This window comes from Portunus trituberculatus, chromosome 12, assembly GCF_017591435.1.
Source record: "Portunus trituberculatus isolate SZX2019 chromosome 12, ASM1759143v1, whole genome shotgun sequence".
NCBI lineage: Eukaryota > Metazoa > Arthropoda > Malacostraca > Decapoda > Portunidae > Portunus > Portunus trituberculatus.
In genome coordinates, this window is record NC_059266.1 from 7,894,794 (window position 1) to 7,910,757 (window position 15,964).

The 15,964-nt window shown below is 42.0% G+C and overlaps 2 protein-coding genes across 4 annotated transcripts in view; one reads left to right on the forward strand and one right to left on the reverse strand.

The window, feature by feature from the left end:
- LOC123502788 (probable E3 ubiquitin-protein ligase makorin-2) overlaps nucleotides 1–6,019 on the forward strand; it is a 36,695-nt gene extending 30,676 nt beyond the window's left edge. The window contains exon 10 of one of the 2 annotated variants that reach the window (XR_006674223.1): nucleotides 5,693–6,019. The gene's annotated coding sequence lies outside the window, so the exon portion shown is untranslated. The remainder of the gene's footprint in view (nucleotides 1–5,692) is intronic. The other variant, XR_006674224.1, reaches the window with a different exon arrangement.
- LOC123502787 (facilitated trehalose transporter Tret1-like) lies at nucleotides 3,913–15,172 on the reverse strand. Of its 2 annotated transcripts, none has more exons than XM_045252048.1 (3): nucleotides 14,395–15,172; nucleotides 11,816–11,966; nucleotides 3,913–8,434 (listed from the first exon to the last, which is right to left on the reverse strand). In XM_045252048.1, the coding sequence occupies exons 1-3, from the start codon at nucleotides 14,860–14,862 to the stop codon at nucleotides 7,242–7,244; spliced, it is 1,812 nt and encodes a 603-aa protein (XP_045107983.1). In that variant the 5' UTR covers nucleotides 14,863–15,172; the 3' UTR covers nucleotides 3,913–7,241. The 2 variants fall into 2 exon arrangements, with proteins under 2 accessions (XP_045107983.1, XP_045107984.1); XM_045252049.1 differs by having other exon boundaries at nucleotides 11,828–11,966; nucleotides 14,395–15,169.
- Nucleotides 15,173–15,964: the final 792 nt, after the last annotated feature.

Below are 15,964 nucleotides of genomic sequence, written 5' to 3' on the forward strand. Positions count from 1 at the left end.
ACACACACACACACACACACACACACACACACACACACACACACACACACACACACACACACACACACACACACACACACACACACACACACACACACACACACACACACACACAGACTTGATAGAATGCTGTGGTGGGTCTGCCGATGTATTTTGTCAAGTGATACATTTAATTGCCAGTGATTTCCATAAACCAATAGCATCAAGGGGAAGAAAGGTGCATTCCCATAAAGACTTGATATCCTGGGCAGCCTCTTTAGATTTGTATTGTGCAGAGTAAGTTGCAAAGCTTGAGAACCAAGGCTTTATTGCGGGTCTCTTTATCTTTATGCCATTGGGTCTCATTCAGCAACTCTTGAGGTTTTTGGAGTAGTATGAATATACCTATCCTAAATTTGACATTGTGATTCTGACCACATATTTTTGACCTTAGGTACAAGTTTTAAAAGGGTTAGGAACAAACCGTGCGACTCGTTTACGCCAGACTAGCCGTCGCTGAACCTTCTAGGCCGTGTGAAGTGTTAGTGTAGCCGTGCGATCAAGAGTGTTTGAGGCGGAAGGTAAGGTGTGCTCTCAAACTGTTCACCGCAGCAATGTAACAAAAGAAATATGCTTTGTCATGTCCATTAGTATGTATGTATGTATGTAGTGTTGAGGTGTCCCCCACCAGTCCACTGCCTCACCACCACCACCGCCACCACTGCCTCTCCATTAGAGGAAGGAAGGAAGAAAGGAAGGAAAGAAGCACCCACCAAAACCTCTTGATATGTGTGGTTAAGTGTCTACTGTTTATCCTTTGCTGTGACAGAGAATCTTGCGTGCTCAAAAATACAAAGACTAAAACTTTACGGCTTATCCCACACAAGTTCAAATGTACTTAGTTGTTGTCGATTAATCGTGTGTCGCCTTAAATTCTCGGAGAGTTTTTACTGCCGGAGCAGTGATGTCAATTGACAATTTTGATTCCAGCTGTGACAATTTCAATATTTTTTAATTTGTTAGAGGTGGAAAGAGTTGTAGGACTGACGCTTATGTAGTCTTTTGTCTTATGGTATACGTGTATATATATATATTATATTATATATATGAAGGACTTTTGTGATATTCAGAAATTAACTGCCTTGAAGCAAGCTTCTGTTGTAGAGTTGTAACCTGAAGAGGGTGACGCAGAACCTTGATTTGACTTTATGGTGGTCTGGTGCCTTTGGTCATCATTCTTATTTATTATTCATGTCAGATTATTACTATTATCATTATTATTTACATTTTATTCCATTATTAGTACTATTTTTAAAGACTTGTATGGCAGGTGAAAGGTTGCCTATGCTTGTAAGGTCACGAGATGAGGGTGAGTGCAGGAAGGCCATCAGTCAGGCCTCACTGTGCACATTGCAGACTTAATCAGGAGTGGCTGTCTTGCTCGGACTCTTGGATTCCTTGCCTTCTTGTATTTGGGGGATCTGGCTGAGTCACGGGGAGTTGACACGGTGACGCTCCCGAAGCAAACAATTCAAGGTGATCCCCAAGCAAACAATTTGAGGTGACTCATATTTTTGCTGATGAGGGAGAGCCACATGTGAAGCACAAGTGTGTGAAGCAGGCAGGTGTGCATGACTTCCTTGTAAGCCTAAGCTTGGTTGGATGTCATCCTTAAGTCAGTTTGCATTCAGTTCTCTGCTTGAGGTTGTAATTTGTAGTGTGAAGAGGAGGGCAGTTCCAACTGAGAAATAAAAAAACAAAAAACAAAAAAATAACAAAAAAACAAACAAAAAAAAAGACCCTAAATGTAGAACCAAAAAAAAAATGTGCTCACTTTTCAGAAAATATGCTAAGGTTATGTAGATGTTCTTGCTCACCTGCATGGAAATTACCAATTGAGTTGGGCTTTCTTTGTTACAAAATGAAAAAAACCCCTAAGTCTTATAAACCATAAATACTCTAGTTTTGTAGAAGGTGACTGAGAAAACACTGTTGTGCTCTAGGCTGCTTATTTGTGACTGGTGTTCATTGTTCCTCAAGTTAAGGTATTCATCCTTGTACTGAATCCAAGTGAAGTTCTGAGGCATTTCCTTAAGTGTGAGGAGTGTATTCTTACATTGCTAGTTTGTAGTGTTACGCTTCACCATCTGTTCCTCCGTCAGTACGTAACATTATTGGTAAGACTCGCGGTACACAAATATCGTACATTCTAAAGATCCCCAGCCACTGCCATGGAATTTCTTTTTGTATGTGTGCTGTGGTTGCATGCATACATCATTTCCAAGTGTATTGAATGTTTTGGTCAGTCTTATGGTTCCTGTCAGTGTTGGCCTCATGTATTTATTTTTTGTAACCATTCCATATCTAGTTGTTACTTTAGTGCAAGACAAAACAGTTATCCTGGCTGGAGACACTCCCAGCTGCTGCAGTTGTTAGGTCGTCCCAGCAGAAGTGCCCTTGAAAATTTTTTGGTGTGACCGTTCATATGTTTGTGATGTAGAAAGTACAGAGGGAATCTACATGTTACTAGAGGTGTGTTCAGGATGCCAATTGCCTCCTTCAGTGTCTTGGAATGTTCTCCCCCAGCCAGATACAGTTCCTAGCATTGATAAATCCTCCTTTCAGACCTTTCTTTTGCCAATACTCTGAAACACTTTTGGGCTGCACCTCTGCTATTTTCAAAGGGCTTCAGTTGAAGTGACACAAGATTTTATAGATGTTTCTGTAATTCTAGTGACATGTTAACAAGTTTTCTGCATTATCAACAGGAAAAGTAGTCTTTAAAACTCAGCTAATTGTCTCTGTGGTCTTTGAAAATGGTCGTGGTGAGAGAGGGAAGCATCTTGAAACATGGCCCTTTGTGTCTCCCTTGGTGTGCAGATGATTCTCTTCAGGATGTTCTTTTGCTTAATTTTCTGCTCTCATTTTTTGCTTCCTGCTACCTCATGTCATTACTCCCACCTTCCCACTCCATGTCTCTCCTTGTGATGCTTGTGTTGTGTCTGATTGGGAGCACATGCCAAACTATCGTGCTACACCTCTCGTTTGTCCACGTACAGACTCAACTTGCAGGGCAGAACAGCTGTGTTTTGTGTCGGTTGTTTCAACCATGAGTTACACCAAAAACTGCTCTTTGGTAGCATATTGCATGCGCACACACACACACACACACACACACACACACACACACACACACACACACACACACACACTTGTTGGTGATGACAGTTTTATTTCTCTTGTTTCCTCTCATTTCCTTTCAGTAATCATTCTGTGTGAGTCTTTTGTCTTGATTATTTTCCCTTTTTGCTAAACAGTTGGGAATGTTCTTCAAGCATTGGAGAAGTGAATGGCATCCTGAAACATGTCTGAATTCTTTTTTATAGCATTTGTAGCGTCAGATAATCCACATCAAAAGCCTCGGTGTTCAGTAGTGAAGTGTCCCGAGCTGCCGTGAGCCGCCCTCGTACAAAGCCCACGGGGAAGGGACTGTCTGCCTGAACCTTACCTAAATGTCAAATTCAATTACTAGGTTGCAGCTGAACCTTGCAAGACTGTATTCACTCACATGGGACCAACAAAGCCGACTGCTAAAACCTCCCCGCTGGCAACTGGGTGTAATCTGTAGGTGCTCGGCGGGACTCACCAGCTGCTCTGCTCTCACGATTAGATGTAACTTCTCAGGTTTCAGCCACAGTTCTATTTATTGTGAAATTATCAAGTGGAAAGAAAAGGGTGTTAAAGTGTTTTAAAAGTGTATTTTATTGTAAATGCTTAAGTCAGCATGTAACACTGCTAGTAAGCTGATAAATATACCATTTCAGTCTTTTTTAATTGTACTGTCAGGTAGCTACAAAATTTAGTTGTCAATATCGCCTTGTGTGCGGCGTCGTCGTCACGGCAACGGTACACTTAGCTGATACATGTGTTTGGCAAATGAAGTACAAGATGTGTTCACCATCATTCGCAGCTTTTTATTAAAGGCTGAGAGCATTGAAGTCTCATATGTAACTGAATCATAATCTCAATTGTCTTTCATGAAAATGTACCACCAGCTTTAATAAATGTTCTGGCCATGTAAGGGAGGCTTGAGATGCAAGGAGGAGGAGGAGGAGGAGGCTTGCCAGTGTTGTTGTGAGGACAGTCAGTCTACAGCCGAGCAAGTGAGTGAGCGAGTGTGTGCCGCCTTGAACAGTGTCCCACCCACACTCCCATTATGGTGTTCCGGTGTTGTGAGGTTCTACTGTGTGTCCAATGTGATATTGCTTACACTTACTACTCCTCTGTGTGCCATGTTACACCAACAGTGATGACACATAACTTAGGTGATTCTGTTTCTTATTTAACGTTTGTAAATATGAAAGTGTACGAGAGCATGAACATAGTTATGCAATGATCATTACTATTTTGCTCTTCATATAGCACTGATCTGCATCACTTGCCAAAGTTTATGAGGGAATGAAAGCGTACAAATGAGATTTTTTTCTTATGCTGATCTACAGTGTCTTGGGGAGAACCGAGAGGCCACACACCAGAGCTTGGGTTTTGTTGTGTTGTCTTGGGAGTCGTGCTCTCGGCTGGTGGTTGAGGAGAGGTCGTTCTGGACTTGCTTCAGGGAACTTCCTAATTCTTGTTTTTATTACTTAATCAGTCCCTGTAGTCTCTCAGGAAATTTTATAGTCTGTTGGATACGATTTGTGAGTGTGTTAAGTTCGGGTGCCCGGGATCCCTCTCAAAAGTGCATCAACGTTCCTCATAGTGAGAAGTGTTGCATCCTTCCCTTTCAAATTACAATGCCTTTGCACACCCTTGCTATGTATTTGTAACTCATTGTACTAAGATTAGTTGCATTTTCAAGGTTTCTAGTAGTAAGAAAATGAGGGAAGAGGAATTGTTGCCAACATTTTGTTTGATTCGTTGAGTCTTTTGTTCTTAGTGAAATTAGTGTGGCTGTATGTGATTTCTGGCTTTCATCTAGAAGCTGAAGTTGTTTGAGAATGTCAAGACTGTAGTCTGGTGAGTTATAAATGTTTTATAATGGCGGGATATTTGCCTGTGTTCGCCCAAACTGAACTAAATTGTATATATATAAGATGAATCTTAATACTTTATTAGTGTACAGAATTGGATAATATTCCAAATATATTGATTTTTTATTTGCCTGAGGAGGAATTTTGGTTATTCTTAGGTGATGTGAACCTTGTCTGCTCGCTGTCCCTCTGCCATCCCCCATGCCCATGCCCTTCCCTATGTGTAGCACCCAGCATGACCCAGACTGGCCCATTTCCATCACGTGACTCATCCACTACAAACAGCAACACTTCAACGTAACACTAACTGCATTGGTGTCACTGCTACTCTAGTCCATAGGTGCTCCATTACATGTGCCTTCTGAAAGGAAAAGAAAAAAAATGTAATCCTTCGTATATTTTACAAACATCATTTTGAGCAGCAGCAGCATCTTTGACATTCTATGCCTCCTTAGGAAGTCTCACCTTTATCCCTTTGTAGTGTTCCTACCCCGATGATACTAAGTCCCCTGTAGTGCCACATCATACTCCCCTCATTGTCATACCACTTGCTTGAAGGTCACTCCCTCCCTTGCCTCCTGTTGCAGAGAGGAGTGTTAATACCATTGCTATGAATTGTATTGCACTGTCACTGATTCTGATGAAGTTGGCCAGTCTCTCACTCCCTTAGACTCTCTTTGCAGCTCATCTTGATGTTGATAATGCCTTCCCAAACCAAGCAGCGTTGGTGGCTCCCTCTCGTCGCTCAACACTGCTCTACAGCCTCGTACTGCCCTCCATACCATCACAGTACTGCTGCGTGTTACCCTTACAGCTGTCAATACCGCATCCATCTTCCCTAACACATGGAACTTTGGTGTCAATATAACGTTTAACATCAGCCTACATCTGCAGGTTACCCCAAGCACCGCCATGCTGTGTGACCCTCCCGCCAGTTTCTGCACACGTATGCCTAAGTGCTATGCTGATGAGATAATCTCTAGGTGAACAATTACAAATCACTAAATATGCTCCCCATGTTTCAGTTTCCCCATGAGAAAGAAAATAGAAAAATACGTATGTCAGAGTATCACCAGAGAGAGAGAGAGAGAGAGAGAGAGAGAGAGAGAGAGAGAGAGAGAGAGAGAGAGAGAGAGATTCAACACATGGTGGTGGTGACACTGACAGACTGGTTGCTCATCTTATCCTTGGGATGATGCTGTAAGTTGATTATATCTCAACCTGTTACTTGGCACATTTAGTTGAAGTGGAGGTTGGTTTTGTTTTGTGAAAGGTTTTACTCCATATGTTGTTGAAGTGATCTTGTTGAGTTTAGAAATCTGTTGAACACTTTATTGCCAGTATTAGGCTGACTGTTACTATATAGCTTAACAAGAATTCTGCATCGTTAATGACAAAATAACATGATGTGATGCCTGTGTTTGTGTTGCTGTTCTGCCATGACTGCCCTGGTACAGATATACCATTTCTTCTGGATTGATTTCTGGTGTTTCAGTTCCTGCAATTAGAGTAAATTCCTCCATTTCCTATAGTAAGGAAGACTCCTTTTCTCTGAAAAGTGAGGGGCCTGATCCTATCCCTGCATCAGAAAAGCTCACATCACAAGCCTCATCTGCGATCCCACTGCTGCCACCATTGTGACTGTGCTGTCTCGTCTTGGACCAAGAAGTGAATATCATCGAAAGAAAATAATTTAAAGTACGTATAAAGAAAAGCACATTGTTTTTAAAATTTTAGTAAGATGTGGATCATCAAGAGAAGTTTGTCACAATTGAGTGTAATAACTTGTACATCCTAGTAGTGATGAGTACAATGAGTATTACAACCTAACAGGAAGGATTACATTCAGTAGCACAATATGAAGCTGAGGAGCTCAATAAACAGTACATGTTGACAATGAGCAGTACAGTGGGCAATGCGTCATAACAGTGAGGAATACAATGAGCTGCATACCAGGCAGAGAGTGAGTGACTTGTGGAGGCAAACTCAAGTGTTGGAGACATCAATTCTGGTTCAGCTGGCTCAGCGAGGCCGTGGGTTGACCCTGGCCACCACGAGAAGCTTCAGCAAATGACAATGCAGGTCAAGGAGTGGGAAAGACAATGCACTCCTTCCCTTCAGGCCACGGAGAAGACACGACTACGGATTTTCAGACCACTCACTCAAGCAGACTGAGAAGAATCTACATTACTTTCAAGTACTCTATTTTCTTTTTCCCATAAATTTATGCTTTCATGAGTGAACGGCGTCACTGATTGCCTCCAGTGACATGCCACGTGTCTCTGGCATGACCAGCATACAAACCAAAGCCATAATAATGTTGACTGTTATAAAGATGCCAAATATGCCAGCCATGTTAATAAGCTCTAACAGATAATAAAATGACGACACTGTTCCAAACACACACAGACCATTGAGAAGTGTTATTATGGGCATGGTGGCTGCCCGACAAGAATTTGGCAGAAGTTCTCCTTGCATTACATCTAAAATGGGTCCACATATGCCTGCATGAAACTGTAGGGTGATGACTGAAGCGAGCGGGATCCAGGTGGCAGTATTAGGGCTATTAAGATCCAAAAAATAGATATAATAGGCATAGGCGAAGGCGCTGACAGCCATGAAGTTAAGGGTGACCACCATGATGGATACTCGTCCTATATAATCACTAATGATAAAATTGGTAATGCCACCAGCCATCTTGACAATACCACATAGAAAGCTGCTCAGGGAGAGATCAAGAGGCATGCCTGGAGTGTCCAAGATTATCATCATGTAATTACTTAAGATGGCAATGCCTTGTAGGGGATATGCTATAAACATGAACAGAACGAAAAGAAACATTTTAAGCGTTCCGGGTCTTAACAGGAGCTTGAGTTGTTGCCGTGTGCTGGTGTTGGAGCCTGCCTCGTTAGCTTGACGGATCACCTCCCGCAGCTCCGCCTCTACGTCGTAGTGACGACCTCTGAAGAACACAAGGGATCTGCGGGCCTCGGGGATGCGGCCGTGGTTTGTCAGCCAGCGAGGCGAATTGGGCAGGAAAAAGACAGCAATTGCAGGCGGCACCAGGATACAGGCAAATATAAAGCTCAGTTGTCGCCACGTGAGCATCAACCCGCCTAATAAGTAAGAAGAAAAGAAACCAACTTCCTTGGTGATACCCACCACGCCCACTATCCGCCCACGTAAACTTTCATGTGCTACCTCGACTAAATACATGATAGTGGAGGGCTTCACCAGGGCAAAGGCACAGCCCTGCAGGATGCGGCAGGTCAGCAGGATCCATAACTGACTGGAGTAAAAGAGGCCCAACCAGCTGACCATAGCAAGTGGCAGACCGATGAGGATGGTGACGCGCGCACCCAAGGGAGCCAGCAGCTGGCCAGCTACCAGGGAGCCTACCATTGTACCGGCCTCTACCATACTGACTGGAAACAAACAAACAAAGAACTATTAGTTCGTTTGGTCTTATCCTTGACCGTAACAAAATAATCACAATAAAACACATGCAATGGCAATGTTGCATCAGAAATGTGTTTGAAGCAACTATCATGGTGCTGGCCTCTACCATGCTCACTGTAAACAAATAAGCAAACAAACAGCTATTAGCTCGTTTGATCTTATCTCAGACCATAACAAAATTATCACAGGAAAAGACATGCAGTGGTAATGTTGCATGGGAAATGTGTTTGTAGCGAAAACAAATAAGCGATCTTAGAGAAGCTTAAGAGCGCCAAAGTCAGAAAGCCATTAGCATGGAGATCAATGGGGAATTTTCAGAACTAATCCACCAGATGTTACTGCCGCTACATGTCCTTTACTGACATGAGCTAAATTATTGTTGTATTAAATCCCAGGCGCATACAGATGCAGAGAACATTGATTATTATGTTATTTTTTACATTCTGTATCTACTTTTAAATATCCTGTATGGATAATTTTGGGAGAAGTTGGTTAAAACAAATGTTTTTTTTTTATTATCTTGTAATACTGCTATCATTACCTTAAATACAACATTTTACAAGTCTAAATCTATTGATCTGGACAAGGAAAAAAGGTAAAAAAATTGACTGAACTATATAATATGACAGCCTACTCAGCAACATTGTGATAATGTGTATAGTTATTTTCGTTGGAATTTTAGCATCGCTTTCATCAAGATCAAGATGCGGCAAAACAGTCGAGCAAAGAATAAGCATATCACTGGAATGAGTGCAGGGTGACTCTGCTGCATAAGGGCAGACACAAGAGTAAGAATGAGTTGAAAAATTACAGGCCGATCGCGTTAGTCAATACAGTAGGCAAAGTGTTCAGTGCGGTGTTGAATGCCAGATTGTGTAAGTGGATTGAAAGAGCTGGAGTATTAGGTGAGGAGCAGAATGGTTTCCGTGCAGACAGGAGAGCTGAGGATAACATGTTTGTGGTGAATGAAATGATTGAGAAAAAAAGAGGGATGGAGGTAAATTGTATTTGGGTTTCCTGGATATAGAGAAAGCTTATGATAGGGTGAATAGAGAAATGCTAGGTAGAGTCCTAGAAAAGATTGGGTTGAGTGCCAAGATAGTCAACATAGTGCGTAGCATGTATGTTGATACCAGAGCTAAGTACAGTTTAGGAGATATAGAAACAGACTGGGTGAGGAGTGAGAGAGGAGTTAGGCAAGGATGTATTTTGTCACCAACCCTTTTCAGCCTGTACACAGAGGAGTTAGCAGCAAGAATGAGAAGGATGAATGCAGGAGTGAGTGTGGGGAATGATAAGATAGGTGTGCTTCTTTATGCAGATGATGTAGTGGTTATGAGTGAGTCAGCAGAGGAGCTGCAAAGTCTGCTGGATGTGGTTGATGGGTATGGAAGAGATTTTGGAGTTAGGTTTAGTAGTGAGAAGAGTAAGGTGATGATTGTGAATAGGTCGGAGGATGAATGTAATGCAGCATGGAGGTTGGGAGAGAATGAGTTGAAGCAGGCACAAGAATACAAGTACTTAGGGATGTGGATGAGTCCGAATGGGTGTGAAAAGTCAAAGAATGAAAAATAAGCTTGGTGAACCAGTGGGTGGGTCGTTTAGGAAGCGCGCAAGGATGAGAGCAAGTAAGTATGACGTGCTGAGAGAAGTGTGGAAGAGTGTGGCTGTCCCCAGTATAATGTATGGTATGGATGTGATTGCATGGAACGAGAGTGAAATTGACAAGTTAGAAGTGGGGCAGTGTAGAGTAGCTAGGCTGGCACTGAATGCACCGAGGTACACGGCAGTAGAAGCCTTAAGAGGGATATGGGATGGAGCTCTTTTAGGAAAGACTTATAAAAGCGACACTTAGGTACAAGATTAGGCTTGAGAGAATGGATGATGCAAGAATAGCAAGGAAGGTGTATCTGTGGAGTGAAAGTGGAAGCAAATGGAGGAAAAGGTGTATGAGAATGACAGAGAGGAATGGTCTACAGGTTGGGTGGGCAGTGAGAATGGCTGGGGTGAATCAGAATGAGCTGGAATGGGTCGTGACAAGAGGAGGCAGAGTGGGAACAGAATGGGATGCGAGGAAGTGGAAGAGTGAGATAGACAGAGATGTGAAGAGTATGGGACTGAATGAATGGAGGAATGGGATGGAACGAAAGACTACTCTGGAATGGTACAAGGTGAAAGAGGCCCCGATGTATGAGAGGTGGTACGATGGAAGCCTGGGTGGTGATCTTCTCTTTAAAGCTAGGGCACAGTGTATGGATGTGAATGCAAGGAGTTACAGGTGGTCTGAGTCCCGCAGCAAAGTGTGCCAGATGTGTGACTCGGGAGAGGACGAGACGGTGGAGCATGTGATGCTGGAGTGTGTGAAGTATGCCAGAGACAGGTATGAGATGATGCAAGTGGTGTTGACTGAGTTAGGACATAATAGGAACGAAAGAGTGGAAAAGACGGGGAGGGAGTGGATGGTGGTGCTGCTGGGACTGAGTAGAGAAACGAATGAAAGGATGATTGAGGCGGTGAAGGAGTTTCTGGAGAGAATGTGGCGTGCCAGATGTACAGACGGTTAGAGCAAAGGACCCCGTTTCCTATTTCTTCTTTTTTTTTTTTTCCTTTTTTTCTGTGTGCCTTTTTTTGTCGTCTACAGGAGCTGCCGATCCAAAGGCCCGGCTCAGGAGTGATCCCGAGTCCCCTGTAGTATCGATCAAGAACAGCTGTAGAGTGAGGAGAGAAAAATATGTGAAGCTTTCCTCTCCGCATGGCATAGTGAAATGGACATTACAACAAGAATTAACTGTTTGTCCCACAATGTGTTTGTTAAGTTAAACAGGTGGCTAGCCTAGGTTGGATTAGACAGCAACACTCTCGCCAGGATATTCGAGTTGCCTAATCTTAATTAGAATAATTGTTATTTCCATTAACTAGTAAGTTGATCTGTGTGGTTTGGACTTTTAAGTGGCACAGACATGTTGTCTTCATGTTTACTGTCGACTGGATTGATACACTTCCGATCAAGGGTGTACTCTTTTGGGAATGTGGAGATGACCAAATAAGCCTCAATGCCAGTTCACCAGAAAATCAACTTATATACATTTGTTCATGAATAGGGTTTGATTTTGCCTGTGTTATGACTTAGAAGGAATTATGCAAAAAAAAATATTATATCGACTTATTGTACTTGTGTTTATAGAATGACACTGTAGGTATATTCTATATTATCAATGTGAGCGAAGGGGACACGTATTGTGCTGCCACAAGCTCTGAAAACGCCCCATTAAGAGTAAAGAGCCACAATGTAAGCACGGAAACAGAAGCAAGAGACACAGACACACATGAAACAATACAATTGATACTTTTGGCTTCACCTAATAGTGACAGGCTCTGGGACTCCAGGTGCAGGTCGTCGGTGTCAGGATCAGTGAACTGGGGTAGTGTGACTCCCGGGAAGGACATGGGTGTGCTCACAGCCAGCACACCCCACGCCATCAGTAACGTCACCATTGTCTGCCGGGTGGTTTGATTCACTGATTCATTCACTCTTAAAACGGAGCATCGTAAAGGTGAAAACGTACATACGTGCTCACAGTAATAATATAAACTAAAACAAAGACATTTATGACCAGGTCAGGATATCGTTTCACCAACGTAGAGACAAACCTCACTGGGAAAGAGTGCTGATGAACTATGGACAACAGGCAGGACGTTGCATCGACATGTGATCTATTCATTAATTATTTCTTGAACAGGCTACAGAGGAAGTTATTGGTGTTTTGAAGTGTTTTCATTATTGTCTCGTACTAATATTTCAGCATGGATTCTTTACTATCATCGGAAAGGAGTAAAAAATAAAATTACCCAGCGTCAGCACACCTAACCACATCACAGCCATCATCATTTCACTGTAGTCTCGTAATCCTTTGAATTTACAGTGTTCTTGCATGTCAATTCACTGACTTAATTTGTGATGTAACTGGGTCAGTCATCCTCGTGTGTACTCTTAAGACAGTCATGGTGAGAGGGAAGATAAAGAGTTTCACAGCAAGGATAGACCGACATTAAGATGTTAAATAAACAAGTATTATATGGAGATCATATTCAGAAACACATCTTAATTCTTTTGTTATTATTTTTTTGTTGATTCTTTTGTTTAGTAATTTGTATTCTAGTTTTTCTTTTTTTAGTTATTTTTTTTCGCTCCTCATATTGTTTTTTCTTTATTCTTTCGTTTTTTTCTCATTTGTATCTCATTCTACTTATTGTCTTGCTATTGTTTCTCCTCCCCTGATATATTTTTTATTATACATATCTTCATTTAATTCGCATTTCATTCTTATCCTTTTATATTCTTTATTTTTCTATTATTTTTTCGGTTTTTATATTTTACTTTTCGTTCCTTTGTTATTTTATTATTTTGTTCCGTTCCTTACTTTGCTACGTGTGTGTGTGTGTGTGTGTGTGTGTGTGTGTGTGTGTGTGTGTGTAATTCACCTCGGTCGTCTGCTGGTCACCCAGCTAGTCTTCCCCATTACGGAGCGAGCTCAGAGCTCATAGACTGATCTTCGGGTAGGACTGAGACCACATCACACACAACACACACCAGGAAAGCGAGGCCACAACCCCTCGAGTTACATCCCGTACCTATTTACTTCTAGATGAACACACCCCACACATTAAGAGCCGCGCCCATTTTCCTCGCCGCTTCCCGGGACTCGAACCCGGCCCTCTCGATTGTGAGTCGAGCGTGCTAACCACTACACTACCCGGTGTGTGTGTGTTTGTTTGTTTGTTTGTGTGTGTGTGTGTGTGTGTGTGTGTGTGTGTGTGTGTGTGTGTGTGTATTTACCTAGTTGTAGTTTTACAGGGCCTGGGCTTTATGCTCGTGTGGCCCCATCTCCATATCTACACTTATCCAATTTTTCTTTAAAACTGTGCACACTCTTTGCTGACACCACTTCCTCACTCAAACTGTTCCACGTCTCAACACATCTTTGTGAGAAACTATATTTTTTAACATCTCTCAAACATCTTCCCTTCCTCAGCTTTTTACTATGCGATCTTGTGCTTCGAATGTCATATTCTTCTCTCAGGATTAGTTTCTCATTATCCACTTGGTCCATTCCGTTGATCAATTTATAAACTTGTATCAGATCCCCTCTCTCCCTTCTCTGTTCCAGGGTTGGTAGATCCATAGCCTCTAGTCTCTCCTCATATGTCATCCCTTCAAATTCTGGAACCATTCTTGTAGCCATTTTTTGTAGTCTCTCCAACTTCCTTATGTGTTTCTTTTTATGAGGGGTCCACACAACTCCTGCATATTCCAATCTGGGTCTTATTATAGTACTTATCTATTTCTTCATCATTTCTTTGTCCATGTAGTGAAATGCTAATCCAATATTCCTTAGCAAATTATATGTCTCTTTGAAAATTCTATCAATATGGCTTACCGGTTGTGTGTGTGTGTGTGTGTGTGTGTGTGTGTGTGTGTGTGTTTGTTTGTGTGTTCGTACCTCACTAGTTTATTTTTTTCTTTTCTTGTTCTAGTTTTGTTTTCACAAAAGACGATGCAGAATCCTAGTAAACACGTTAAAATCTCAGCAATCCTCCCCACCCCCACTAACAGCCTTAAAAGTCCCGCTAACTTCTATTAACGCCTGTTAAATTACCACTAACATCAATGAAATATCCTTGAAAACCCAATTACTTAAAAAGGTCTTAAATTATCCTTAAAATAAAAACAAAGTAAAAACCCGAACCTTCACTGGAATCACATGTAAACACTACGAAATTAAGATAAAGCTTGTTAAACTACTAACCCGACACGAAAACACCATTCAAAGGCCGAAACACGTTGCATTAGAGTCATGACGGAGATAAGGCACAGAAACGTTGAAGAAAATTATTTCCCGTAGAACCAAAACTATTTATTACTTGCCTGGACGAAGTAAGCAGGTTTGTCGTGTGTTCCAGTGGTGCCTTCCACCGTGATGTTAGCAGATTGTTCATTTTTGAAGTCATCTTCCTGTGTTCCTGCATGTCGATCAGCATCTCCTACTTCACAACTTAAGCTTGGAGTACAGTGGGCATTTTGTTCAAAATGTACAACTTCTGTACCTGCATTTTCCTTTGGTTGTGTAGAATTTAGTCCCTCACTGACACTGTCTGGGTTTTGAACTTCTTGCGTCGTGTTGTGAGAAGGGAACAGTCCATTGTTGTCATCACGTCTTGCACTGTCGGAGCTTCTTGGTAAAGAGGCCTCATGGACATCCTCTACCTCCCTACCTTCTCCTGGTGACTTGTGGGAAAGACACCGTGCATTCCTGCTATCCTGTCTTGCACCACAGTGACCTAATATGGAATCCCTGTCTCTCCCAGCCTGGCTTTGGGTTTCATTGCAGACCATCTTGACGTGGCCCACTCAGTTCTTGACTTTCTGGGAGGACATTTGCTGGTATGAAAGGTCGTAGGGTGAATGGGAGGTGTGGTGGTGGCGGCGTTAATGGTGATGACTGTGTGAGGTGGCAGTGGTGTTGCCGCGACCGAGGACGAATCTACAATGACAGTATCGAGAATGCAAGGAATTAACTGAGAGGGGGAGAGAAAAGTGAGGAGGGAAGGGGTATCTTTGTGTATTGGAAACTAATGTTTTAGAACAATGGAGGGAAAGTTTTTGGGACCTTAACCCTTATACTGCCAAGCTGCAGTTCATGCAGCTCATGTCACACGCCACAACCTCTCCACACCTTCCCGCGTCATCACCACATTCTGTTTATATTCTCATATTTATATTATGTCATTATACATTTACTGTGGGTCTATTGAGAGAGAGAGAGAGAGAGAGAGAGAGAGAGAGAGAGAGAGAGAGAGAGAGAGAGGTATGAGTGTGCATCACGAATACTCACGAGAGCATCAACAGGGGTTCTCATCCTTTTTAATCTTATGTACCCCTCGAAGTTTTTCAGTATTGATCACGTACTCCTTTCCCACAATGCAGCGTCAGGAAGGGTAAGTGTAAATACATGGTTTATTGACTTAGTTTATTAAGTTTAATTTGTGTTATATATGTGGAACAGACAAAATGTTTTATTAATATTAGTATGTTTCTATGAGGTAGTGTCGATAGGAACTGGTACCTCACAGGGAGACACTATATGTGACTTACATTCAATACATTTACCAAAAAGGAACTATATCAGACAATTTTCGATCATTATGGCAGTGAACTAGTGTTGCTTCCAGCTAGTTGCAACTTGTAACTAGTGATAGTGATAAAAAAAAAGTCACTGTGTGTGAATAACATATAAAATAATAAATCGGAACAAATATTATAGGTTTGCAAGGTTGTGTGGCAACTGTAATCCAAGAGAGCTTCCTCTCAAGTTATATAACTCCAAGAGTTTCCTTGTTAACGTTGTTAACGTGTGCTAGTTCTAGTGAAGGAGACATCCAGCCTAGCACATGTAAGCCACATTGTATACTATAAACAAATTTGCAGTTATTCAAAG

Bases quoted from the DNA above. Each gene is read 5' to 3' on its own strand.
- LOC123502787 (XM_045252048.1), bottom strand. From the start codon at position 14,862: ATGGTCTGCAATGAAACCCAAAGCCAGGCTGGGAGAGACAGGGATTCC. The intron at 11,967-14,394 runs GCAAGTAATAAA...ACCACCCGGCAG, and splicing joins AACCTGCTTACTTCGTCCAG to ACAATGGTGACGTTACTGAT. The intron at 8,435-11,815 runs GTATCAATTGTA...GTTTGTTTCCAG, and splicing joins ACTATTAGGTGAAGCCAAAA to TCAGTATGGTAGAGGCCGGT.